Consider the following 27,812-nt stretch of genomic DNA (forward strand, 5'->3'; position numbering starts at 1 on the left):
TTTCATACTTTGCTACAACTTTGAGACGGAGAGCAATTACACACCGTTTAATCATAAGTCATAACAAAAAGACAAATGACACATGAGAGCCGGTGCCAAAGTAAATATCAGGCATCACTGAGCTGATGTTAATGAAACCTCTGTATGAAAATACGTGTCCTTGGGTTTGAATGGTTTATGACTACATTAAATGCTTCAACAAAAAGTAATGGGGAATCTGATAATGTTATGTGATCAAAGTATATGCAACAGTTATGGCAGGAGTCACTTTCTTTCCAAAAAGGAATATTGAATATGGTATGGCTTTTGCATACATATACATTTTTTAAAAAATGACATTTATTACACAGTTGCCACTGAATCCCTTTACACACCATGTCGTTTTGTGCACTATACCTTTTGTGATGCTGTGCTGTCAACTCTCAGCGTTTTGGTTCATCCCTGAAGAACAATGGTAACACAGCAAAATGATATTGCTACACTGACAAAATCTTTCATCGAAGATGTCTCGTCACCACCACTGAGGCAGGGCACATGGGCAATAAGAACAGTAAGCGAGTCATAAAATATATCGCTGAAAATGGACTGTCTTGAAAAGATTGTAGGTATTCTTAGAGCAGGAAGAGACAGATAAACATGTATTGTAGTCTGTTCCAATAGCAAGCTGAAACAGAAATGAGCTCCATGTACAGGTGCATGTATGTACCAGGTCCATCAATCACTAGCATTCGCATTTTCCCAGCATGTGGCCAACTTGTTGTGATAAGCTTCCAGCTAGAAAGAAAGAGTACCAGTATAAATAGGCTTTCATTACTAGGCAATAATTTTCATGAGAAACAAAAAATTCAATGAATTATTACAAATTACAATGTAAGATATAAGATTGATGGCCAGTTTAGAAATTTCAGTCCCTTTAGAAGTTCCTCTGAGAATAGATCTGATACTTTTCCTCAGAGATATCAAACCAAGAAAGTCCATGTACGATACAGTATAGAAGACAATACAGCATTTGGTATTAACGTATGTACATGTGTAACACTACGAATAGTTTTATCAACTGACTGAAAACAAAGAAATATACTCAGACACGAGAAAGTAACCAAATCTGCTTTTACAGAGAGCCAGATGTGACTTGACAAAATTCTCACATGAAGTTCATGTACACAAGCCTTTCGCACTACAGCTACGCACACAAATCAGTCAGCAGATTACTTCCTTTCTGTCTACCTTTTTACAAGTCTACTGATTAAAACATACATAAGGGTTTACTACCTTTTCTAAAGACATGGCATAAGCAGTCTTCATGCGCCGCATTCTCTCCTGGTGAACTTTGACCCGAGCGTCAAGCTCCTTGTCTACGGCTGTTGATTGGTCGCACAAAGCCTTCTTCTGTCCCTCCTTCTCACTGTCCTGCTCACATTCCAACTCCAGCTGTCTACAGAACACAGTGTATTAATACAGTTGCTTTACCATAACCAAAAAGTCTGCCGTGAACTTTTAATATTGGGTATGGTCAACTTCACAGCCGAGATGACATCCACAGTAAACTTTCTGTACTGTAACAGCCTATTCCAGCAAGCAAGTCAGGATAACTAAAATACGTGTCAAAACATAGGTGCTATGTGTTAAAGTTAGGTGCATTACAGTCGGTGACGGCTTCATTGTCGTTTGGACAATTTTTATCTCATTCCGTGCTGCATACAAGTGGTCATTCCATGATATATCCATTTTCTGCCTTACTCAGAACTGATGTTACACGTGAAGCTATTGTTTCGAGTGTAAAATGCGCACCTATACCTTTCGTGTCACAGAACATCAATATATTTTGATTTTAAAAGCACCTAGCACTTTCTCTTTATTTCTACTTCAGTCTAGAGTAAACTTTCGAAACAACACCATTGTCCACCTTTGCGTGCTGAGGTGTTCTATAGCTTGGAGTGCTGAAAGAAGGTTGTGTCAGATTTTTAGATGATGTCAGTTTCACAACACAATTGATGTATCAAGAGATCTGGTAGACGTGGCGAAAAGGGGTGAGTAGCTCAAAATTCTTTCCAAGTATGACAAAGATTTTCTGAAGAATTATCCAACAAAGATTGGTGCCGATGGTTGCAAAACCAGCCCACAGACTGCCCTTGAATTAATAGGATTTAGGTATTGTGTAATGCATATACAGCAAACTTTTCTAATAGGGTACCTAAACACTGATACACTGTGATAATCGGTAAATGTGCACAAGTTGTTCCCAAGTATTAGCAAATATACGCCATCCTTAGACCGGACTTTCAGGCTAGCTATACCAGAGATTTGACAAAAAAGTCTTGCTATTATTTTGAAATAGTCAATTCAAAATTTGTAATGAAGTTTCTAAACTTTATACCACAGATCTCATTATAAAGTTCTTCAAGCTTTAGAATTATTTAACATGATATATAGTACAGGTACGACTTTGATACTTACTGAAGGGCTATTCTTATCAAATACACAAGATTTGATTTGAATAGCCAAAATGGTATTTTTGCCAATAAATTCTGGCATAGCCTCTTAAAATATTTTAGAATATGTAAAAGTCATGAACATATTACAGAACATTTACTGAAACCCAAATCAAATCAAATCAAATGGTTTTCCGTGAAATATTGATATTTAACTTAGTAAAAAAAAAAAAGAATTTCCTTACATTCTCTTAAACAGTTTTAAAATGTCAGTCCTGTTGTAGCATACTTTGGTTACTGTAAATGATCTGGGACTCTGAAAGTGCATCCCAGGATTCATAGCGTTGATTGTGGTTGTAACTGACTGATCACAGGTGATTATACTGATAGTTCAAAAAATTCACTGAGCCGTTAGTTTATGCTCCTACCACCAACAGTTCATGTTTTCCACAGTTTTAATCATAATGATTTTAGTACATGGCCTTTTCATTGTTTTGTTATCGTGACTTTGTGATAAATGGGATTTTGGGAGAAAACTCTTGGGAGAAAAACCTTTGCGCATGTGGAGTGTCATGTCAAATATCCGCTTTCAAACTGCAGGGCTCTTTGTATAAAAAGCTGTAGCAGAACTTGGCATACCATGAATCAATACTTGCAAACTTGGCCCACCAGCAGACGAGATGATGTCAAATTGCCATCAAAGCGACACCTACACACATGCCTCTGCACTGCTGCACAAGACTTGCAATCACAGGTCTTGAAATGTCCATGTGTCTACCCATCGAACATGCGATTTTTGCTGGCGAAAGGCAAAACAATAATCTTATCTGTCTCGACACAACAAATAAGGTCTGGGCAAAACTGTGTACAGGAAATCATAAATCATTCTGCTTACAAAGCCAGTGGCGGTGTTGTGCGAACCCCTAATGTGATAACAACTCCAACAAGTCCTGTCTCCCGATATGCCGGGCTTGCACACAGTGCTACCAAAAAGGTGTAAAAGTAAATCGTTACAGTTTTCGGAAACCTCGCTTGGAGTATTTATTCTGTGTTTAATGAGAGATTCCCTATATAAAAACGTGGGAAAAGGAACTCTTCTGCAATAGGTCAACAATTCCGACTGTAAAGAAACAAAATGTGCATGAAAACTGACATACTAAATTGGAATTACACGGACACGTGAAGCTGATGACAGATATTTCTCGGTGAAATTCATTTTAGCTAAAATACATTTGTACAAATATTGCTTGCATAATGATGGCTCTCAGCAGACAACCGGTCGCCAGATAATGGTGTGAGATGACTTCCACTTAGACCTAATCCGAATAATCAGTTCGTCTGCAGCGTACATTGTGCATGTTCACTCCTTCAGCTTGTTTGGCGTGGTCAGGCTTTCAGACAGTATTTGGAATTTAAAGGTTTGTAATAGACATAGCCTGTCTTAATACTTTCTTCAATCTCATTCATGGGCATATTTAGAGATGTACATGTAGGCCTACTAGTCAGGAGACTTGCAGACCTCACTGTCAGTGACTTGACCCCATGTGGTGAGGATTAGCAACCAAAGATACTAAAGTGCCATGCAGGGTGAGGGGCTAATTGTTCTCTTCTGTCATCTTGCCGCCAACTCAGATCTTGTGAAGGTAAATGACAGTAACTCACGTGCAAAACTTTAGATCATTTACCGTATATTACATGAAAACATTGTTCACTTGACATGGATCACTGTGCAGACATACGTATGTAAGAGTACAAGAGTTATCTGTGGGAGTTACATGTGTAATAGAATACATACTGTTTTAATTGATCCAATGTTTCCTTGGCTGCTGCCATCTTGTGCTGGTGTTGGAAGGAGAGTTTAGCAATCTTCTCCTGTTTGCTGGCTATCAGCATGTCCATCTCTTGCTCCTGTGTACTCAGGGCTTGTACAGCATCCTCATTGGTCTGCATCTGATTTTGTATCTTAGCTATCTCTGCTGCACACTCTCTGAAATACAAAAACACACTGCTCAGGTCAAATTCATGCCAGAAGTTCCCTAAATCTTAAGACTTGTTAACACGAAGAAAATGGCGAGACCAATGTGACATTCTGAGTATATGTTTACCATCCAAGATGTGAACACCGTTCAAATTACTGTTATTGCTTAACTCCTTTATCCGTCATCATGTTTTATTGGTATATGAAACAAGACTGCCTAGAGTAAACCACCGATCTTTTGCAAGTTACTTAGAGGCTTGTAGGCCATGTTGGTGGAAGACAAGTCACAAGACTGGGCCAACCAACATGGGATCCATCTCCAGAAATCGTTAATGGAGCTTACAGGTACATCAATGTCACAAGGAATTTTAATCTCAAAAGTAAACTTACCACTTTTCTGTTAAAATAATTCATTTGAATGAATGATGTTTATTACATATCAACAATATGTAAGATTTCTTTTCTCAGATTTCAAATTATCAACATATAATTACTTTAAACAAATAAACTAACAACAGTGAACAACATAACTGTTAATGCTGTACGTCTGAGAAGTTAATACACTTGATGCAAATCTGACACGAGTGTACATTACTTTTCTTTGTTGTCATCCGTCTCTATGCCCTGCATCATTTTCAAGGCTACCTCCGCTTCTTCATCTAACTTCTTTAACACATCCTCTTGCTGGTGCAGCTCTAACAGCCGCTGTCTTTTGTCCGTATTCATTGTCTTTAGATGAGACAACTGGCCTTCCATACGTTTCTTATCTTCCTTTAGACGATCGGGAGAATGCACTATTTGGCGGGATATTTTCTCACATTTTCTCTTTTCTTCCAATATCTGAACTCGCAACTGGTCCTACAAAGCCAAATATTCACCATTACTGTTTTGCCTTAAGGATATATCTGATTTAACCATCAATCGATTGAAAAGTGAAAACAAAATCTGAAAATGATTTTCCTTCTTTTTACTATTGCTAAATGTATCTCCCTCCAACCCCCCGCCCCCTTGCAAACTTGTATTTAATGCCAGAATAGCTTTTTATAGATGACTAAAAAATACTTAAACAAACTTTCCAACAATGTTGTCCAGAAGCAAACATAATGAACAAGAAGTAAGTGTAACACACACAAACCCGTTGGGATTAACAGCTTTACTTTTAAGTAACTCAGAAATTGTAACTTGCCATTTTCTGCTGGCTGACCAACTCAGCAACAGTTTAACTTGAAATTGCATGTACTGCATTCTTGTTTCAGCATATATGCCATGTTTAGAAAGTGTGATAATATATGATTTGCATACAGTTTACATCTCTTTCAAATCCGAGTTAGTTGCTGTAGAAACCAGAAATCTGATGAATACGCCAGCTAAAATATGAATATGAAATATGAAATTCCTGAGTGAAACAGAATGATTACTACTCATTCAAACTTTCCACTTCTAGTCAGCTGCCATGAAAACCAGACCTTTGATCGGAATGGTAATCATTACTGTTTTCTTTTCTACCGTTGTCTGTTCTTTCTTTGCTTTCATTTTCAAGACGCAGTTAGATACAGATTTAACAAACTTGCAAACGTACACTGGTAGCTTTTTTCTCCGCAATGCTTGCTTTCACTTCAGAGATGTCCTTTTGTAGTGCAGCCTGGGCTTTGTAGTGCTCTCCCATTTTCATTTTGGACTCTCGGATAATGTTTTGCAACTGTAAAAAAAACAAAAAAAAACAACAGCACATGAGAGCTTCGTAATGCTGAATATATGAAAAATGCTAAGTCCACCCATTTTATCTCACACAAATGTTTTAATTGAATGATATCATTTAGACAAAGAGAAACATATATTTATTAGACTTATTGTACTTCTACTAACCTCCTGAACACGGGGTTCATTTTCTGCCTGTGAAGCTTTTATACTGTTTATTTTCTTCCTCATTTCATCATTATTTTTCTTGAGCTGGGTGAAATGGATATTTTGTCTTTCCTGTAACAAAAAATAAAAACATGAACTGTAACTTTCAACACATGTGCTTATCCTGTGTTTGACCAGTATAACCAAACTAATGACACAAAAAAGCATCAGGGAATTTAGTGTCCAGACCTGTATGTCATAAAAACAAGGGTTACATGATAAGACCATTGGGCCTGTAGTGCTTTCCTAAATTGTAAAAAAATTGCACTGTATTAAACTTGCTGTTGTTAATTTGGGGGATAATATGGAAACAAAAGTTTTCTGTTGATTCCAACTTTGCCTGGAGAAACCCATGACCACCCTCAGGCTGTTGGGAGGTCTTCCCATGCAATACAAGGATATTTGGCATCACCCATTGCTGACATATAGAATAGCCACTAATGATAAAATTCCTTAGGTGTCTACCCAGTTTCCTCTATGCTCTGCCTACATGCAGTTTTCACTAATGTATGCCCAGTTTCTTCTTTGTCATGGAGAAAAGTATACGATCCATTCAAAATTTTTCAAAGCTGCCAAATTACCAATATTTGATTTTTTTTGTTTTTGTTTTTTTTTTGATTCCCACTTCCCACTTACGGCCGGAGAGGAAGCCAGCATGAGCTGGACTTGAACTCACAGCGACCGCATTGGTGAGAGGCTCCTGGGTCATTATGCTGCGCTAGCACGCTAACCGACTGAGACATGGAGGCCCCACCAATTTTTGAAACTAGGGATCAAAAAATACAAAGCAGTATGGAAGTTACATGTATATACTCAAACAATAAAAGAACTGTCGTATATTTGCTACAGGCATAACTTACCAGATCCTCCTTCAAGTTCATGAACACTTCTAATCGACTGACTTGAAATTTGTAGAAGTTCAGGACAGCACTTACAACCTTCAGTAAACGTTTGGTAGCTGTTAAAATATGAAAATGTTCAGCCAGCTTTGAACAAGTCATGAGTAATGCATATGAGTGACACCTAGCACTATGACCACTTCAAGAAACCAGCCCCTCAGTAATAAAAATTCTTGAAAATTCTTACTTTCACAGCCAGTCACTCCTGGTCAGTATTACCCAGACAAGTGTTTAGACACTTTTAAAAATACAGAAACAGCAGAGTGAAGAAATTTAATCTTTGGCGAAGATTGATTTTTATTGAAATGCAAGCCTTCTGCCATATTCACCACAGATAAAGTAATGTTGGCAGACCTGGTTTACATGTGATGAAGTAAACAATACTTACTTGGTTTTACTATGTCCTTTATAACAAAATCTGTTATTCCACATGCAGCCAACACTCTACCCCTGAAACATGATATGCCATATCAGCTGTTATCCATATCTGTGTTCTAATAATGTTCTCTAACTTCAAATATGCCTTAATAACAGACCACTCAAAAGTTCTAAACATTTGGTGACAGAAAATGTAAATGTTCGAAATAAGCTTAAACGACAACCTTGGTTACCACTGCTATGATGATAAAAAAATGCCCGAAAGTGTGAAACTTATCTCGGGGATATGCTAGGCAGATATTCGAACCTTGTGTTGCTGACACACTAGGCAGAGTTTTCTATCTGTCATGGCAAGAAACCTACGTAAAGTAATCCAGTAAATTTATTTATTTATTTCATTTGTGTATTACATCATACTCAAGAATATTTCACTTATACGCCGACGGCCAGCATAATGGTGGGAGGTGGCCAGCATAATGGTGGGAGGTAACCAGCCAGAGCCCGGGAAAAAAACCCAACCAATGTTCCTGGCAGACCCCCGCACCGCCAGAGAGGAGGCCAGCATGAGGAGGACTTGAACTCACAGCAGCCCAAGTCATTGTTCTGCGCTGGCACGCTACCTACCTAGGCCACAAAGGCCCCACCACCCTCGCCAGAGTAGATCATGTGCTAAAATGGCACTGGTCAACAGAATCTTGCACTGGTTAACTGGTAACCTCAATCACCAAAATGAATCAGACACACTAAACAGACCGAGTGGAATCATATTTTCTTGCCACTATGTAAAAAGTTTGATGCAAGTGAAATTCGCTCATGACACTCTCAGTGAATTTTTTTAATATCTGTAAAATACACTTGTACGAGAAAATTGCAAAGTGCATCCCCCGATGTGATCAAGACTAAGATTTCCATGGTTTCATAATAAAAGTCATAGATGCACACCCACAAATGCAGCCCCTTGTTTATTTGTGTTAATTCAATGTATCTATGTGTACTTACATGCTTAAAGCAAAGAGACAAAGCCGAGTGACATCATCATAGATCTCTGGGTAGTCGACATTCTCACCGATATGTATTCTGTGTTGCTGTCCAAATAAAATGAATCAATTGATCCCAGGAGGCCAGAAAACAAGTTCACTTAACTTCACCTCAGTGAACATATGACACATTTGCACTTGCTGGTTGTCGTCATATAAGTGAAATATTCTTGAGTACGGCGTGAAACACCAATTAAATAAAATAAATAAATGCATTTGTATACATGGATGTTTAACATTAATTCTGCCACATTAACACTCATTTGTGATTCATGCAGCTCAAATGTCTACACAGCAGAGCAGAATCATGATGTGACTCTTGGTGGAGTGTCAAACAACTTTATATAGACTAAACAAAACAACTAGAAACTGTCTATATTTAGTGCCTCTGCAGCACAGCAGCACTATCATGCTGTGAAGCATCACAGGAAATTCACTGGTTTCAGAGATACCATCATAACTAAATGCTATTAACAGTGCATTATTCACAGTGCAAAACAATGTGGAATGCCAAGTCGAAAGTCACAAATTATTTATATTACATTACATTGCATGTCATCATTATCATTACTATAAAAGGTAATTATGACACAACAACAAGAAGTTTTGTTTTTTTATTCTTCTTTTCAGAATTTACCTGTAGTACATTATCAAAAGGCACAGTGGTGAGCATCTCATATAACCCTTCATAAATCTGTCTCCATCTCTGTGGCTGGAATGGAAAAAAGAGCAAAACACAGGGTTTAATTCTAGACATTGCCAGTTCTTGCAAAAGCAATACAGTGGAACATAAATTTAACAGATATGCTCACGTAATAATAAAAACAAAGCTTGACAGATTAATGTCAATGGAGAGCGGGCCATGGTCAATTGCATACGGTGCTTACCTTTCAATCGCCAGGTCACATAAGATGTACTGCGTGACATCAGTGCACACCACATGTACTGGACTTAAGCGGGTATGATTTATTTATTTACTTGCTTGGTGTTTTACGCTGTACTCAAGGATATTTCACTTACATGTATACGACGGAGGCCAGCATTATCGTGGGAGGAAACTGGGCAAAGCCCATGGGAAAACCACACCCATCCACAGGTTGTTGCCAGATCTTCTCGCATACGGCCCAAGAGGAAGTCAGCATGAGTTGGACCTGAAGTCACAGCCACCGCATTGGTGGGAGGCTCCTAGGTCATAGTGCAGTGCTGGTGTGCTATCCCGTCAGCCACGGAGACCACAAGTTCTGTATGATGGTATTTGTAAATATACCAGAAGTTGGGAGCACAACTAGCCCAGACAATCAATCTATAGATTGCTGTTTGTTCACTGTCCATGCTGTCTTGTGTCTGGGAATCTCTAGCCCGAATCACTTGTGTGTTCACTGCAACTGCACAGCCGAATATTTCATGACTGAGTCTCTATCGGTTGTTCAACTATAAGAACACATTCATATACCTGTGATTCAAATGGGTTCCTTACTTATCTGCTCAAATGACGCTTCTCAAACATGGAAATCTTTAGAAAGCTAAGTTAGAGCCATGCTGTCAGGTGTCCTTTTTGGCATGCACAGAAACAGCTGACGTGCCAAACCCAGGTTTGAAGAGTTGTGACCTTGTTTCCATATAAGGAACCAAAGAATTTGTTACTTTATAGTATTTTAAGATTTTTTGCAGGGATATGCCTACTATTTTAGACTACACAAAATATTTACTGTTAATTGCAATTTCCCCATATTATATTTTCAAATGCCTCCATGTTAAATGCAAGATGAACAAGGAATGTGCATAAACCCTATCATAACATATTGAACTATACTGGAGTTTTTTAAGTTGTGTTTGCAGTCACGTGGTAGAGTGATGTCAATTTATTTTGAAAGACTGGTCGGAAGGGAGGGGTCTAAAACAAAATGGCCCCCAATGTTAAAGCATTGGGGAAAATGCCAATTTGTGCCACTTCATTAATGACCAGTAAGGCCTAGTTGTACAAAATAACGTCACGAAAGCTCTGCAGAAACACTCAGGCTATCTGAAAGCAGAAAATTCTACAAATCCAAAGGATACAAGACCACTGACAGCGATTCCAAAAAAAGTCATTTTCCTATGCAATAACGTTTTAAGGACGGTTTTCTTCATCCACGCGGTTTGTTACTAAGGAGATCACATGGTCTGTGGCTTCCAATCCGTCTTACAGAATTGAAGAATCTGATATTAATTCACAAAGAACATTTGAGAAGAGGGTTATCAATCAACAAAGGGCTGGCATCAACCTTGTCTTTACAACTACCGATTATACTTACATCTGGCTGCTTGAAATCTGTATCTTTTATGACTGAACCAGCTACCAGTCTCATCTGGAGGTCTGAGTTTAAAAAATCCACCACCTCGTCTATCTGCATCACTGGAAACTGGTAGGCTGCCATTGTCATGTAGAGCACTTTCTGCTGATTTCAAAGAGAATCCTGTGGAGACGAAAACTAACTTATTTGAAATAAGTAAAAATGTAAACTATCTTTCAATATGGTGTGGTCAACCTATTTACCTACTATTAACTAAATAAATCAAAGCATCGATCTACGTATACTGTTACTGCAACAACAACAGCTAACAACAAATTAGCTTAATTTTAGGGCAAAAGTCCAATGTAAGCAACATCAATCCAAGTATCACTGACAAAGGGGCTAAGAAAATAGCTTTGTCATGCAATTTTTCAAAACATCTACAATTTCTCTTCGTTATGCTCACGATTTTATGCCTGATCGTTTTAACCCGCCCTCATTTACCGCGCGTATTTCAAATTGACAAGGTGGTTTCGATCAGAATCTATTAAATACCGAAAAACGGACTTTTTCCTAATACAACTCGCCTTCTGCTTTACTTTGAAGATATTGGTAATGGTAACGTCATGATTATTTGCTAAAATTCTTCAAAGATAGCTAAAGATGAATAAATGGTTGATAAACAATTATCAAAGATTCTAACTATTCGCAATTCGTTTCTGTTGTATTTTTAAACACAATCAGGGGAATTCTCCACCACGTGGGGTCTGACATTATAGGGTAAACACTTCTGAGAAGCAACTACCACTAACATGTTTCCAGATATCAACAATTTTCTAGATATCAAGGGAAATTTTGACTTTGCTGGCGATATAATAGCGATATCGGACTCTAAAACTGATGGAAGTTTCTTTATCCACCATTTTCTTAGTCTTTTTTTGCGCCAGAGAAGACACGTGTGTTTCGTCGGCCTACAGCAATCTTTCACCCATTACAATTCGTTGTCAATGAAGTTTGGACTTAATCTGAACAAACTCAGAGAAACTGGTGACTTGACATTCATAGAGGGCTTGAAACTTATTGGCGAAAGCATAATATCGTCAAAAGAGGAGAGTCAAATCAGCGATGAGCACAGTAGCCCTGAACAGTGGACAAAAAGTCTTGTACAAGATTTATCTCTGAAAGAACTGTTTTTGCACATACAAAATTTAACCTCTCAAGTCAACAAACAGGCTCCGGTTGTCATCATTGATGACATTTGTGTGTTGTTAAATCTTGGTGTTTCTCACAAAGAAATAATAACATTTATTCATTACTTGAAATCTCAGATTGTTTTCAAAAAGTTAGGCAGTGTTGTTGTGTATCTCCATGGTGATGAAGATGCTGGAGACGATGAAGAAGGTTTAATATGGAAAACAATGTGTCACAGCTGTAGTGTCCAGTTACAAGTGACTGGGCTGCCCAGTGGCTACTGTAAGGAAGTCCATGGAGAGGTATGGTATACAGTATTTATGTATGTATATGTGCTTGAGGTTATATGTTGCATTTATAACAATTTTTCAGTCTTATAATGATGACTAGTCCTAAGGTGCGTGTACATATGCTGTGTCTTCTTGTGGCAGAGCGCGTCCTTGCTGCTGATGGTCCTGTTTCTTCGCTCTGATCACTCAATGCTGATCACCTGCAAGAGAGGCATCCACAAGTAGCATGTTTAAAGTCTTTGGTATGACCCATCCCATGTCTCCTGACAATGAGCAGGAAGACCTAATCATGTGGCCACCAAAGCGGTCCATATTCAGTATGTAATTACCTGTATATATATATATATATATATATATATATATATATATATATATATATATATATATATATATGCCCTTAGTTTCAAGAGCAACCCCTTAAACATCCAAAACAGATGGTTTCTGTGGTGTGGAAAGCGTTACAAGTGAAAGTATAATTGTACTCTATCAGCAGTGAAATATGGAAAATTTTAATCAACTTGCTGATTTTTAGGATAAAACTGATCATGAACCCAATACCAAGACAAAATGAGTGTCTAAGTGAATTTAGCCAAAGTAGTGAGAACAGTACATGTAGGCTGATCAGTGTCTTCTGTTTTCCAAGAAATAATTCTTACTTTATTCTAACAAAGGTAAAACTGGTAACATGGAGCTCGTCAAAATTGTCATTCACAATACAAATGAAGATAAATAAATAGATGGACAATAGCACGTCACTTGCAAATTAATTTTGTTTATGTGACAAACTGATTATGTGAGGTATATGTATAAATATACAGCACATACACTCCACTGTGTGATTGTGTCCACAAGTTCAAAAAGCAGAAGACCACTCATGCTGGCTATCCGGTCGCACACGTTTTTCTCCCACCATAATGCTGGCCCCTGTCATATAAGAAATATCCTTGAGTACATGTAGCAAAAATACTTCAATGAAATAAATCAACAAGCAAAAAGCAGGAGAAGCAAAATCAACAGTTAAATTGTTCTGTGTTTTTTTTTCAAGAGGCCACAAGTTTTCAGTACCTAAGCTTTATAACTGTATTAAGATAGTAACGTCTTAGAAAAGATTTTATGTGTTGCTTTAACAATAATGATTTACTTCAAAATTTTATTTATTTTTTATTTTCAGATAACATTAACCTGTAGAAAACACAACAACTGTTCGAGTGATGAAAGGATCAAAGTAATGTCCAAAAAGATCCAGTATCAGACAACAGACAAAAATGTTGTGTGTTTTGCTGTGGGCATGTCCTCTGTTGTTTTATAGTTCATCAGGTGAGAAAATATTATAACCATTGCTTATTAATATTACCATATTTGTTGCATTACTGGTGTTAAAGAGGCAAGACCAGTGTACTGGAGATTTTTGGCAAAAAAATCCATGTTTGCCAATCAAATAAAATTTTCTGTATTTGCAAAGAATTGCTCAAGTTATTTGCTTTTAAGTAAATATCAGATACCTGTGCTACTCATATTGTTGAAATGATTGTAAAGTGTTGAAATGTTTGTAAAATTTGAAAAAGTTATTATGCAGCCATGAGCTGCTTTGTAAATATGAAGAACTATATTAGCGAGTTTAAGTTTTAACACATGCACAGGTGGGGCTAATATCTTGTGAAAGGTAATTATTTAGGATATTGCAAAATAATAGCAAAAATTCGACTGGAGTTACCATGATAGATTTTTAGCCAAAAATCTGTTGTATAGCCTCTTTAATTGGCTGCAATTACTACTGAAAATCAACAAAGGGAAGAATGTTGTGATGATTGTCAATCAAGCCTGATCATGAGAACACGTTAACATTGGCGTACAAATAAAGCATTTTATGGCAAACAACACATCACTGGCCTGAAACTGAAAGCGAGAACAAGATAAGGGCTCATTCATCTGGCTGTTGACGATGTCACACAAACTGATACGTGTCATGAAACATTAACGACTGAGACATGGTGACCGTGATGTCACAACATTTTGAAAGGAAAAGTTTTTTCTCTTTTAATCGTCTGTTTGAAATGGTACTATTTCCAAGAAAGGATGTATACTGAGTGTCATTTTTATTAACTTACTGTACTTGTTCATCTGTGGTCCTGAAATCCATGTGTAGATGTACATGTACCTTTCAGCAGGATGTCAGAAATGTTTAAAAATATTCAACTTCATATTGTTATTTAGACACTGATGTAACCTGTAAACATTGCATATTCATATTGTATATTACATGTGTGTATATATATATATATATATATATATATATATATATATATATATATATATATATATATATATATAATTAACTGTTGTTTACTTGATAAAGGTTTGTTGTACGATGTAAAACCCCAAGCATACATACATGTATATAGGCCTACATATTTAATAGAGCCAACGTAACTCGCGAGTGCTTATTTGCATTGTTGTGGTACAAGCAGAACAAGGGCGAACAAATGTCATCAACGACAAAAAATATGTCAGATGATGCTTTGGGAGAGATAAAACGGTGCAGATAACTGAGGTACTAATTCAGTTGATATAAATTGGGACATGTCCGCCCTGTTTTGGCAGCTGATCTGAGTGACCGGCACCCAGCTGAGATTTGTGTTCAGTGAAGGCAGTGGCATTAAACCTTCGGGTTGAGGAAAAAAAAAATACGTTCTAAATACACGTATAAACATTTCTAGTCACCACCCAGTTGGTTTTGTTTTAATTTAAAGGAAAATAAAGTCGGGGGGATCAGTCTTTAGTGAATTTATTTACATCGCCCATTTATCACGTGATAAACGTTGACTGTTAACACATGTAAAACTGAAATTATTTTCGACACTTCTGTTTTGGAGGTTGATTTGGTGTTATGTAATAAATTACATCGGTACCACAGGCATTTCGGTGCTCACAAAGCGTTTTCCGCTGCTCACGAATAGTATGCACATGTCACATCAGCATTCCTTAGACTATGGATAATGCTACCAGTGTGGCAGAGATTTTTGGCCCGTATTCGTTCGGAGCCGAGACCAGACTTCACGAACTAGACGGCTTTGGTGCACGCTGCGCTGCTGTTGTAATTTTCATTTTTAAATACTGTAGTTCTGCGGGTACGGTGAATTTTTATCCGCCAGTCATTTAGCCCGTCCTCATATTTATCCCCCGTCTGCTTGGAAGAATTACCAGACAAAAAGACGGTTGGACGGGTCGCTGGCTTAAGCCCCTGTATCCGACAGTGATGTGTTATACTTGTAGTGACAATATTTTGATTTGCAAAAGTTCTGTCCCTTTGTGCACAATTCCTTTACTCGTAATGGTGTGAACCCCATCTGCTATTATGTCCTTTAGCATCTTAAGAATATCAATAAACTAGACTCAACAATGTAAAAATTTTGTCTATTTTCCAACTTGGTCATATATGCAGACCATTTTTTTGTACCATGTAAAACCTAGACCTGACAAAGACATAAATAAGTTAATAACTGTCCTGTGTTTTCTGTCAATCCGGTGTCTAACTCATTTATCATGAAATATTGATGAAGAGGAATAAAGCCTCTTTTCACATGTTTACTGGCCTGTGATCCTGGGGGTAATTCATATGCCAGAAATTTCCCGAACTCCTCAACAATATTCCCAGAAACATCTGCCACAAACTGTTAACATACCTATGCTGGTCACTTCATCATTTCTCACTTTGCCATGTGATGTCAACTAAAATACACACTGATCAGACCTATAGTTTTCATCATATTTTATTAGAAATTGAATGGAATCCTTACTTACAGTGTCCTGCAGTATCTAGTCCCATTCTAGTATCATAAAGCAGCTCCTAAAGGTTTCATTGCATATAAAAGTAAACACATTTGGGTTTTTCGTGTTCATAACTGACATCAGATTAAGTAAGTGAAACTTGCCCATTCTCTTGTCCAGGCAGGTCAATGTGAAAATTGTTTTTTAACTTTTTCACTGGAATACATGGAAATTCTGGTTGTTTTGTTTTACGAGAGTTCTAGTGAGAATCACACTCCCAGATTCCCTTCAGAAGTAAAGCAGTGCTGCCTGTGTTTGCACTGTTTTTCAGTGATCTTTTACAGTATCAGTACAGTATTGCATACATGTAAACAGAGCCTTGTAAGTTGTAAAACACACTCACACAAAGTGAGAACCCTGTCCTAGCTGTGACCCTTATCAAAACCCTGTAGGTGGTTAGTCCTTATGTCAAAGGACTGGGTTAGGTATTGCATGCAAAGTGTTACAAAAAATGTTTTAAAAATTGTTTTGGAAGAAGATACATAAAAACTGCTTCTTCCTTGCACAGGTTGTTATGAATAATTTGCACTGTAAAGCAATAGATGTGATTTTGTGTGCATATGTAGAATATTCAGTATTGTACAGCTGATTCAAGAAGTACCAGTGAAAGTCACAATTTTATTTACCTGGAAGGAAAATGTCTGGTGAAGAGTGTATTTATTGGCGTGTGTGTGTGTTTATACATGTGGGCTGTGTTTCAAGTTACCATAGATATGCGACCAGGTAGCAGATTCTTTATGTCTGATGTTGTCATTGGATATGGGGGTATGATTTATGTGATTAAAGATTAATGACCTAACTAAAATTAAAAACCTCCTCTGAATAGCTTTATCCACCTATTGAAGCCACTCCAGATTTCCAGACTAAGCCATGATAGTAATACTGTAATCAGTGCCATGGGTCGTTAATTCCAGACAGTTTTGATTAATGTTGAAGTAGGAATTAATTTTTTCCCATACCCCTGTGCAGGTTCATGGGAATGAGCCTCAGATCAATAAGCTTTTATCTTGGATTGGCTGGCCTAGTTATACATGGGTGTGCAGAGAAATATCAGGAGACTAATGTTTGAGATAATGAAAAAAAATGTTTGATAAGAAAACATTGCTAGGTTTCTTTGAAACTGATATTGGAATTACAAAGGTTTCACCAATACATGTACACTGTGTGTAGCTCTGTGCTGCATCCATCAAGCTTTGGTATAATTTCATATATTTTCTGTCAGATGTTGTAGAAAGTTTCCATATGTGTTTCTGGAGCCTCTATGGTTTGTATGCTGATTACTGTAATCATATTACAATGTTTTCATTTCAATATTGCAACATCCTTATACTACAGTAACCTGTATGCATTATCTTACCTCACAGTGTTTCCATTATTACAATGTCTTACAGTCAGAAGGTGACAATATTGCCACAATGTACTGTAATAAACGTAACACTTTGTACTATATTAACAAATTTGAGTTACAGTATAATATCATATGTTACTTTTATTAAACATGTTAAACTCATATCACACTATTAGACTGTGCAACTATCTCTGTTCGTAAATTAAGGATCATGGTAGTTAATTTGCAGAATTTGCAAGATAATGTTGACAAATTTGTATTATAATAAAGATTCATGACATAATCACTCTCCAAGACAACCCATTCCTCTGAGATACAACAAACTTACTGTGTCAGGATTGTTTATTATACATGTTTCAGAGTTTGCTGTTATTTATAACTTGTTGGCTACACCAGTTGCAATTTTATACTGAAACAATGTGTGCATTATCATGATGATACACTAACAGCAACTTTAAGTATTACAATAACTGTATTATCATAATGTACAGTAACTTCATTGCTGTTACAGTAACTACATAACTTGCTGCTGCTTCACTTGGCACTCAGCACGTAAAGCAAGGACTGTTTAGCCCAGTGACTGGGTAAGGGTGTCATGTTTGGTGTCTTCGCCATGATACTTTAGTAGCGCAGCATTTCTGCAGCATGGACTTGCCCTGCCACAAAAGACACCTTGTACATGTATGTACACACACCCAATGACTCCTCGTTGTCATATGACTGAAAAATCGTTAAAGTCATAGTCTGCCACTATATATACATAGAAAAATGGACCCAGTTATCACAGAAAAATGTGTAAAAAAATTTTTTAAAGTTTTGAAAGCAGAGAAGATGAAGTTCAGTGTTGGGATATGGCACTGACGATTCAATCCAAGTAGCCATGTTGTAGAAGCCCATATGAACTTGGCCAATCACTAGCGCTGAAAACATCACATGATTATTGGCTGTCACTTCTAAAAACCTGTCAGCTCTCGATTGTCAGTGTGGTCTCTTATATTGGATAGACAGATATCGATGCAATAAATTGGATTTTGAGGTTAGTTTGAGTGTTAAAATGCTGCATTTTGGACCAAAACATTTATGAGCAGGGAACCGAGAACAGCTGCCCGTGTCACAATGCGTACATGTTGGGTAGGAGACTGTAGTAACTTGTCAGGGTGAGCTGGCAAGAAAACTGCCTCAGGGGAGTCATTGCTTGAAGAAAAATATTGTGACTTTGGAATATTTATTCCTTAGCAAAGTCAGATTTTTTATGAAAATATCTTCCCAAAATCTGAATGAAAGAGTCCTTTACCAATCAGAAGGTCCTGCTATGTTCGGTAAATTCCCTAATGTCGCTACAGCCAGCTAGGTCAAATGCTTACACCCATGCAGGACGAGGTTAGGACAAGCAGGACTGCTAAAAGACGATGTTGGTGTCCACGAACATCTCCCTGACCGAGTGCCAATCGAAAAGATACACTGTCCCTTTGAATACGGAAAAGATTTAATAATCTTTGGTTGGGCACCAGGCATTTTTGTTTGTATTTTCTCATTGTTACATTGTTTAATACCGATGGTACGGGAGAGCTGCTAGATTTTGTGACATCACTCTAGATAGATATAACATGGCAAAATGGTATTGGTACTGATGATTGTTTGCTATTTATTTTGTTGATAAGCAGTGTAGAATTTTTAAAATCTTTTAGGACATTTCTGGAATACTACTTTATTAATTAATTTAGATTTAGTGGCTGACTTCATGTTCACTTTAAGTACGACATTAAACCTCAAGCATACATACATACATACATACATACATACATAATTATGTGACAGACATGTATATGTGACATATGATTTTTGAACTATCATAACATTTAATATATTGTAGTGTTTATATGATACCTGACACAGTATCAGAGTGTTCCCACTACAGATACCAGACACTGAGTAAACATTCCCTTGAGAGTGCCCCACCTTGCCTGTTCAGCTTTGCAGTCATTCATAACTTTTTTCATTCATAACTGTTGGTCTATACCAGAATGGTTTCCATCGTCAAATCACAATATGTGCACGGCCATGACATCACGCCATATACACAGCTGCAATTTTAATTTCACAATTATGTGGTAGTGTGTAATCTGCCCGCTTTCTGATGTTACTGGAATACAGTATTGACTTACTTTGTTAGTCTTAACAGACATATTGCCATCATGATTTGTTGTTACCCAGCTACATAGTACCATGGATTTGAGAGCCATGTCCATCTCCCAAAGCCTAATTGATTCAGATGAAATATTGTTAAGAATGAAACATAGTGTAAAGTGATTTTTATCCCATGCTTCAGTCAAGTTCTGTTTGTCTGTTATGCTCTGGTTTTCATGTGATAGCTGTGCCAAATATTGTTCAACACTAGGACAATTTATGCATACAGGTTCGTCTTGTTTAAAAGCAGCACGATTCATGCATTTGTGTAGTTTGTGCATATGTTAATGATTTGTGTGATGGTTGGTTTCTGTGCAATAGCCGCTCCAAGTGTTGTTTACTTTGGTGAAATTATGTAAGTCGATCCATTTTGTGTTGCTCCAGGGCAGTTCAAAAGTTAACGCACTCCATGTGTATGTTTTGCACATTTAACAATTTCTTGATTCCGATTGAGTGTTGGTTACTTACAAGAACTGCTGTGAATTTATACGATTTAAATAAAATTTTGTATGCATACTTACTTTGTAGCCCCTCAGGTGAAATTTAGTTTACTTCATGCATAAGTTCTGTACATTTAATGCGAGATATAAATTTAGGTAAGTCTTGAAATAGACTGTAGAATGTATCCATCATCCTTTTTGTTAGTAATATTGGTTTTATCCATTTTTTGTTTTCTGTAGGAGATCATTCTGACTGGTTTATTAAATAGTTATTTTGTCCATGTAATGGCTCATACAGTGTACTAGCTAGCGTCACATATGGTGCCATTTATGTACAAGTACTAAATTTTGTTGCTCCGTAGTTGTGTCGGCCTTGTGAGTTGTAAGCTGCCCACAATCTATTGAGAGTGTCTCTTCAGTCTGCTAAGGTTTGTTCTTGCCTGCAGCAATCCACAAGCAGATAGCTCAACCTTCAGAGACAGAAACACCTTCTGTAATTCTCTCCTCGTTCTCACATCAAAGACGGCAATTTCCCAGGCAGAGAGTTTATGCTCAGCCTCCAAGTCAAATACACTATCAGTCGCTGAGTTCAATCAGGCAGATCAATGGGTGGGTGGAGTTTAGTCTTGCTTTGATGCTGCTGTGTTTTGATTGGCTGAGAGCTGAAGTAGCCAAAGATTGACAGGCTGTTAGTTATATGTGTGTGTGTATATGTGTGAGCCACCATAGGCTTTATATGAGTATAATATTGGAGGAGCTTCCAGAATGACAGATGCAGGCCTAGCCCCAAAGCCTAACATCAGCACTTGGTGACAGTTAGAAACAGAGACTGAGTGGCGGCAGTTTACAGTTTATCCAAATCCCCAGTTGCCCTTAAGATAGCCATCTGACGAGTGGAAGTATAAAGTGGGCATGTTTTTACCTGGGATAATTTGTTACACAAATGGAAGTTACTGTTGTGTTTGGTAGAATGGATTGTACCTACCTGTGGAGATCTCAGGCTACTGTTTTAACCTTATTTCTGTTGCTGTTGGTCATGCCCACGGCTGCCAAGCGGGTAAGTGTTTTTTTTTTTTTGTTTGGTTTTTTTTAACTGTACAGCTCTCAACTCTTTCTCAAATGTATCTTTTCTCTGATGCCTCCAATACGTTTAAAAAGCTGAACCAATATGCCTACTGTAATTTCTTAATGTTTTCATGTATCACAGAGCACTTTTCAGTATGATTTATCTACCCTTTCAATTTGATTTTGGAGACAAATCTACACTGGTTTGCTTGGCCAATTTGTTGGCTTCACTAAAAGCATATTTTTTATTTTTTTATTTTATTTTTTGCACAGAATAATGGCCTCAAAATATGCTTGAATAAACATCTTGCAAACATGCCAAAAACTTAATGATGTATACTAGCCATGTTTTCATTGTCAAATGAGAGGCTTCCTATCCAAATAATTTAGTTTGAACGCATACTTTTCTGTCATGACAGTCATGGTAAGAATTCAATATTTTTGTTAAGGAAACTGTTTTAATATAAAATTTACTTGTAGCAGGATGTACTGGTTGTTTAGAATATCCATATGTTCAGAGTTGCCATAGGAACCTGTTAGAGAGATGGCAAACATATGGTTTTAAAGTTCCATTGTCACTTTTATTTTACCCCAGCTACACCAGTGTCTGAAGCAAAAAGTTAACTTTATTTCTTCACTGTGCTGACAAATTACTAGAGGTGCTGTAAGTGAATTGTGTGATTTGTACTCGTTGGGGTTACTGTCTGGCTGATCAAGTTTGAACTAAGTGAAACTCTCCGTGGGCCAACAGTCTTACAGTTAATTGTGTTTCAAGGGTCAGCAGATGGGAACTACTGAAAACAGGGTCACAAAGTGACACTTATCTGCTGGGTGAAACCTTACCAGGTTTATGCTCAATGAATTTTCCATGCAGTTTTCTGCTAAGTTTCGACCTGTGATGTAAATAATTTAGATAATGTCAGCCTAATTAGTCCCCGTGGCAGACGGGCGGGAGACTGGGGAGCTTGTTACTAGTCACTGTGCCTTGTCAGTATAGTCAGCCCACTTCTGTTTGAACAGCTCTGTTAGTGAGCTGCTGATAATGTCTGGTGGTCATCTGGGATGTCTGATCTTTACATCCATGTAGTTAGAGAACACTACCCTAAAGATCACATTTGTGGGAGGAGAAGTAGTACAAAGCTGAACATCCAATTTTTGCTAGCAAAGCTTTAATCATCATTAACTCTTCGCCTTTTCCTGTGTAGTTTTATTTTATTTTTTTTTAGACAGTGGAAATTTGTTTTGAAAAATATTGACAAAAGTTTTATGTTTGTAAGCGGTCTAAGCCAAATGAACTCTTCATCTGAAGAAATGATGAATTACTACAAAATTATTTAACACTGAGAACAGAATGAAGGCATGGATATTTCAAGGATCAGTGATTGACTAGGATTGACAATATGTTACAGATTAAATTTCGTTTCACCTTGGGGCCTCCGTTCTCAGTTGGTTACCACGCTAGCGCAGCGTAATGACCCAGGAGCCTTTCACCAATGCAGTCGCTGTGAGTTCAAGTCCAGTTCATGCTGGTTTCTTCTCTGTCCAACGTGAGAAGGTCTGACAGCGACTTGCGGATGGTTGTGCATTTCCCCCAGGCTCTGCCGGTTTTTTTCCCACCATAATGCTGGTCGCCATCGTATAAGTGAAATATTCTTGAGCACGGCGTAAAACACCAATCAAATAAATAAATAAATCAATGGTTTCATCTTCATGCAACTCATAATAAATTGTGGAGTAAATTAATGCTCACTGAAAGAATAATAGAGTTATAATCCAAAGTTGAAATGGATATGAAATTTGAGTAATATTCATAATAAAGGTTATTTGGAAGAAAAACTAGAACTTGGGTTTTTTGGCCAATATGGAAAGCAATGGGGTTACATGGTGATTTGGGCAGTAATTTGAGTAATGTGGACTTGACTGTGCTTGTGCTTTAATGGTAATTTGGCCATGTTGAAGACATTCCTTTTTACACTCATGGTAATCTGACCCATGTAGAAGACTCTCCTGGTAATTTGGCCCTTGTAGAAGGCATTGAGCTCTCAAGGTAATTTGGCCCTTGAGCTCTCCTGGTAATTTGGCGCTTGTAGAAGGCATTGAGCTCTCCTGGTAATTTGGCCCTTGTAGAAGGCATTGAGCTCTCATGGTAATTTGACCCTTGTAGAAGACAGTGTATTCTCATGGTATTTTGGCCCAGTGGAATGAAGTGTGCTTTCTTGGTAATTTGGCCCTTGTAGAAGGCATTGAGCTCTCATGGTAGTTTGACCCTTGTAGAAGGCATTAAGGTCTCCTGGTAATTTGACCCTTGTAGAAGGCATTGAGCTCTCCTGGTAATTTGGCCCTTGTAGAAGGCATTGAGCTCTCATGGTAATTTGTCCCTTGTAGAAGACAGTGTATTCTCATGGTATTTTAGCCCAGGGATATGCAGTGTGCTTTCTTGGTAATTTGGCCCATGTAGAAGGCATTGTGCTCTCATGGTAATTTGCTTCATTTAGAAGGCAATGTGCTCTCATGGTAGTGTGACTCATGTGGAAAGCATTGTGCTGTCATGAGAGCAATGCCCGGAACAGAAACATACATGTAACTTGGCCCTCATACAGTGCTTCAGGCTTATACTTTATGTCACCCATGCTCTACTTGCATAATTCATGAAAAACTTGTAAATCTGTAAATCGATCTTGGTAATTTATAGTAATTTGTTGACTAATGCATATTTTGTTTCACAACTGTATCAATAAATCCCATGCAGTTTTCTTTTTGTAACATCATGATTTGCCTGAAGTTTGATGTATAGTCTGTTCCCTAAAGCTGTTTTCAGTCTTAATGGTGAGCTGATTTAGCAAGTTAGTTTTCGTGAGGAAACAATGTCATTACCTTCAACAAAATGTAATATAATTGCTCAGAGCTCTGCAATGTCAATCTGGTTTTCCAACAAATTGATTTCTGTCAGTGCGACAAGGGCAAGCTTTTGGCCAAAATGATCACTCACAGCAGGGCAGATTGGGTTTTCCCGCAAACTGCATCTCCCTCTATTGACTTTTTAGGGAGAAATACTGATGTTGGTTGCTTCTATTACATGGTACAGTGTATTTGATGGGCGTTCATATTGTCTTGCACAGGCTGATGCACCTGTTTAGTGAATGTGTTCCGAAAGATAATGATCAGCTGCACTGGATGTACTATTCAGTAGAAAGAATAAATTACCTATTCTGAAGGTTTTTATCATGAAGGCAACAGATGTTCACAGGCTTGGACCAAATTGGATAAGATAATGTTTACTGTGTGCTTCCGACAATGATGAATATGACTGTCTAGGTTTATATAATGGCTGTCAAATGTTGACATTTCTGTGTAAAAATCAGTGTGTGCATCCTAGACATAATAGATTGCTCAGAAAATATGCCACATGTACATGTACCTTAACGAATATATACATACATGTATCATTATGTATGAATTCCGTCAAAAAGTTTTCAGAATAGCTGTTACAAAATTATTAATAATAATAATCTTAAATTTTACTTTTTTTATTTTGAAGATGTCAGAAAGAAAAAAGGTTTCTGGTGTTCTCAAATCTTAAAAGATTAACGCTGCAATATCATAATTTAATTGAGTTGTTGAATGATGAAATGATTGTGAGCTTATGGCAGATATTGTCATGTTATCGGGCACTGACTGCTGTATGTGGCTATGAAGCATAAGACAGACTGGGCTGGCCAGCACTTTACAACAACTAATCAATAACAGCCTCCCTGTCATCACATTTCCCTCCATTAGCACCTATAATTACTCACTGTTGACTTCATTAACAGCTGCTCATTCTCATTTGTCATCATTTTAAGGGAACGATCGTCAATTTGGGCGAATATTCAATTCACAATCTCAGCAAGAATTACCTGAACTTCATATATTGGCCTTGTTTAGTTTATGACGCACCATGGGTGATCAATTATTAAGATAATCTTTTTACAGTCTTAAGTAGGAGGTAAAGGTTTGCTGCTGTACATGACACCGTAATGGGAATAATATGCTCTAGGTTTGGTGTATTTAGCTCTGATTTATAATAATGGTAACTTTCTAGTAGTGTGCGGGCTTATTATATCCCCAGTATGTCTTGTCCTTGGATGAACCATTGATGGAAAAAGAAAATTATTCTTAGGAACTGTCAGAATGTAATATTTATCTTGCCTCATTGGGATATAGTATGGCCCATCTTGCTTCTATTCAGTGATATTTATTTCCTATGGATTAACACTGATATTACTGTATGTATCAGTCTGCTCTGATATCATTTTGTTCTGTTGGCTTTGCCCATTGGAAACATTTTAGTGTCTGCATCATCTGTCCATAAGACATTCATAAGTTTTCAGTCATTCTCTTTCATCGGTTCTCTATGTAACTTTGACCAAGGTTATGTTAAAGATTTAAAAGAAGAGTTAAATGAGTTTTTGACCGTGTAGATGTATTATTGGTACCCTCTCCATGGTGACAGGTGTTCTTGCTGGTGAACTTGTTTAATGGGTTCTTGATTGACTTTGGATTTGGATTTGGCTTCAAACAGTGTTTTATCATGTGCATTGACTTTGTGTTAATATTGTTGTTTATGTCCGTGTAGTGGAATTTTGATCCAGGTTGCAGGTTATCTGAAGAGCTGTCAGATTAAGAGCACTGTTACTATTGTTCAAGCATGTCAGGTTTCATTTGTTAAACACCTCATGCATATTTTATAGTTGCCATCAATCAAAGGTGGTATTGAATCTCTCTAGGCTTTGTGTCTCATTATCATTTATTGTGAACAATATCAAGAAATGGCTGTATTTTGTGTTCATGTATTTCAGTACTGTCACTGAGTAGAAGGATGCTCTCATGGAATGGCTGTATTTTGTTTCAGTACCATCAGTGTGTAGAAGGATGTTCTCATCAAATGGCTGTATTTTGTTTCAGTACCATCAGTGTGTAGAAGGATGTTCTCATCAAATGGCTGTATTTTGTTTCAGTACCATCAGTGTGTAGAAGGATGTTCTCATCAAATGGCTGTATTTTGTGTTTCAGTACCGTTACTGTGGAGAAGGATGCTGTCCACATGAGTTTTGTGCCTTTCACAAGATCTGTTACCCCTACATGTCCTGCTCGTTTGGGTGCCCAGATGGTGTGTGCACAAAAGGCGTGTGTATGCCCACTGCCCCGTGCCAACAAAACACTCTCTGTCCCATGGCACACCTGTGCACCTACAACTTTAACCTGGGCTACAACACCTGTCAGTATAACCTGGACATTGGAATGACTACGTGTGTGGACAGAGATGGACATTCCCTGTTAAAGAAGGGGACATGATGCTGGTCCAGATGGTCGGTCAGCAGAGTGTGTCTGACCATTGCTGTGAATGGTGTACTATAGCAATAGTCCGGAGGTTTGACTGGACAGCAGTGTGAATTACTAACACCCTGACTCACCTCTTCACATTTGTGTTCGTAGTCATTGTTTTTGTTTATCGAGCTCTGTGCTACATTCCATCTCACCTCATTAATCAGTCCTAAAACTGGAACTTGTACACTGGAAATGCCTCAAAGCACCTTTTATTCCTCAGAGGGATTCTGACTACATTTGAACAGCATGAATTTCCATATTCCAGTGCTGTGTTTAGAACCACTCTGGGACTATCAGCACTGGCCACTCTGTTCATCAGTACACTAATCCTACAGAATTGGGCTGGTTATAATGGGTTATAATGCCTTGTATGGAGGGATCCGTTGATCTTGTGTACTCGTGGGAGAACATTAAGGATGGTACATGTAGTACTCATTTTCACATGTACAGGACACCTGAGGATGTACATTGACAATGTAGTACATTTTCAGCATTCTTATCATATCCATGTATTCCTTCAGAAGCACTGAAGAGAAACAAACTAATGTCAAACACATTTTACTTATGTAATTTGAAAAGAGATATTTTGAAACAGTACTTTAAAATGTAAGCACTGGACAGTCTAAGCGTTTTGCTATTGAATGAAATCATATCTGTGTACTTGTATTCCTTGAGGAGACCTAAAAAAAAAATACATATGTTAAACGAGATATTTTTAAATTCTACTTTGCTTATACATGTGTGTGTTTAAGACTAAACCGAGTTAACAAATAAAGTGTTTTGACTCCTAAACTGTAGCATACAATTTATCCATTTCATTCTCGTTACGCTCATGTTGGCTTTCCCTCCAGGCATGTGTGAAAAGGTCTTCCAGCAACCTCCGGATGGTCATGGGTTTCCCCTCTGTTCTGTCTGGTTTCCTCCCACCATAATGCTGGCCCTTGTTGTATGAGTGAAATAGAGTAGGGTGTAAAACACCAACAAGTAAATAAATAAATCATTCATTATTTCATTATAGCAGCAGTTCTAATCTAAGTCATGCTGGCTTCCTCTCCAGCTCTACGTGGGAAGGTATGGCAGCAACCTCCAGATGGTCGTGGGTTTCCCTAAGGCTCTGCCCGGTTTCCTCCCACTAAAATGCTGGCCGCCACAGTATAAGTTAAATATTCTTCCCTTTTTTTCCCAGCTGTAACT

At 37.7% G+C, this 27,812-nt stretch overlaps 2 protein-coding genes across 3 annotated transcripts; one reads left to right on the top strand and one right to left on the bottom strand.

Annotated features, from left to right (window-relative positions):
* Positions 1–30: 30 nt before the first annotated feature.
* On the bottom strand, positions 31–11,406 carry LOC135461504 (kinetochore protein Nuf2-like). Its single transcript, XM_064738634.1, has 12 exons — positions 11,369–11,406; positions 10,924–11,085; positions 9,267–9,341; positions 8,592–8,677; positions 7,603–7,664; positions 7,176–7,273; positions 6,277–6,387; positions 5,990–6,109; positions 5,006–5,268; positions 4,228–4,419; positions 1,273–1,435; positions 31–774 (listed from the first exon to the last, which is right to left on the bottom strand). Exons 2-12 carry the CDS (start codon positions 11,050–11,052, stop codon positions 715–717), a joined length of 1,359 nt encoding a protein of 452 aa, XP_064594704.1. The 5' UTR covers positions 11,053–11,085; positions 11,369–11,406; the 3' UTR covers positions 31–714.
* A 287-nt stretch (positions 11,407–11,693) lies between these two features.
* On the top strand, positions 11,694–27,494 carry LOC135481959 (elongator complex protein 6-like). Of its 2 annotated transcripts, XM_064761754.1 has the most exons (3): positions 11,694–12,395; positions 13,555–13,700; positions 26,304–26,428. In XM_064761754.1, the coding sequence occupies exons 1-2, from the start codon at positions 11,715–11,717 to the stop codon at positions 13,690–13,692; spliced, it is 819 nt and encodes a 272-aa protein (XP_064617824.1). In that variant the 5' UTR covers positions 11,694–11,714; the 3' UTR covers positions 13,693–13,700; positions 26,304–26,428. The 2 variants fall into 2 exon arrangements, with proteins under 2 accessions (XP_064617824.1, XP_064617825.1); XM_064761755.1 differs by lacking the exons at positions 11,694–12,395; positions 13,555–13,700 and adding an exon at positions 20,937–21,243 and having other exon boundaries at positions 26,304–27,494.
* Positions 27,495–27,812: the final 318 nt, after the last annotated feature.

Source organism: Liolophura sinensis, chromosome 1 (genome assembly GCF_032854445.1).
Source record: "Liolophura sinensis isolate JHLJ2023 chromosome 1, CUHK_Ljap_v2, whole genome shotgun sequence".
In the NCBI taxonomy this organism is placed as follows: Eukaryota; Metazoa; Mollusca; class Polyplacophora; order Chitonida; family Chitonidae; genus Liolophura; species Liolophura sinensis.

Excerpts from the sequence above, each read along its gene's own strand:
- LOC135461504 (XM_064738634.1), bottom strand. The coding sequence starts at position 11,052 with ATGACAATGGCAGCCTACCAGTTTCCAGTGATGCAGATAGACGAGGTG. Across the intron at positions 9,342-10,923 it reads CAGATTTCAAGCAGCCAGAT|CCACAGAGATGGAGACAGAT; the intron begins GTAAGTATAATC and ends TTTCCATTCCAG. Across the intron at positions 6,110-6,276 it reads ATGAACCCCGTGTTCAGGAG|TTGCAAAACATTATCCGAGA; the intron begins GTTAGTAGAAGT and ends TTTTTTTTACAG.
- LOC135481959 (XM_064761754.1), top strand. The coding sequence starts at position 11,715 with ATGTTTCCAGATATCAACAATTTTCTAGATATCAAGGGAAATTTTGAC. Across the intron at positions 12,396-13,554 it reads GTAAGGAAGTCCATGGAGAG|ATAACATTAACCTGTAGAAA; the intron begins GTATGGTATACA and ends TTTTATTTTCAG.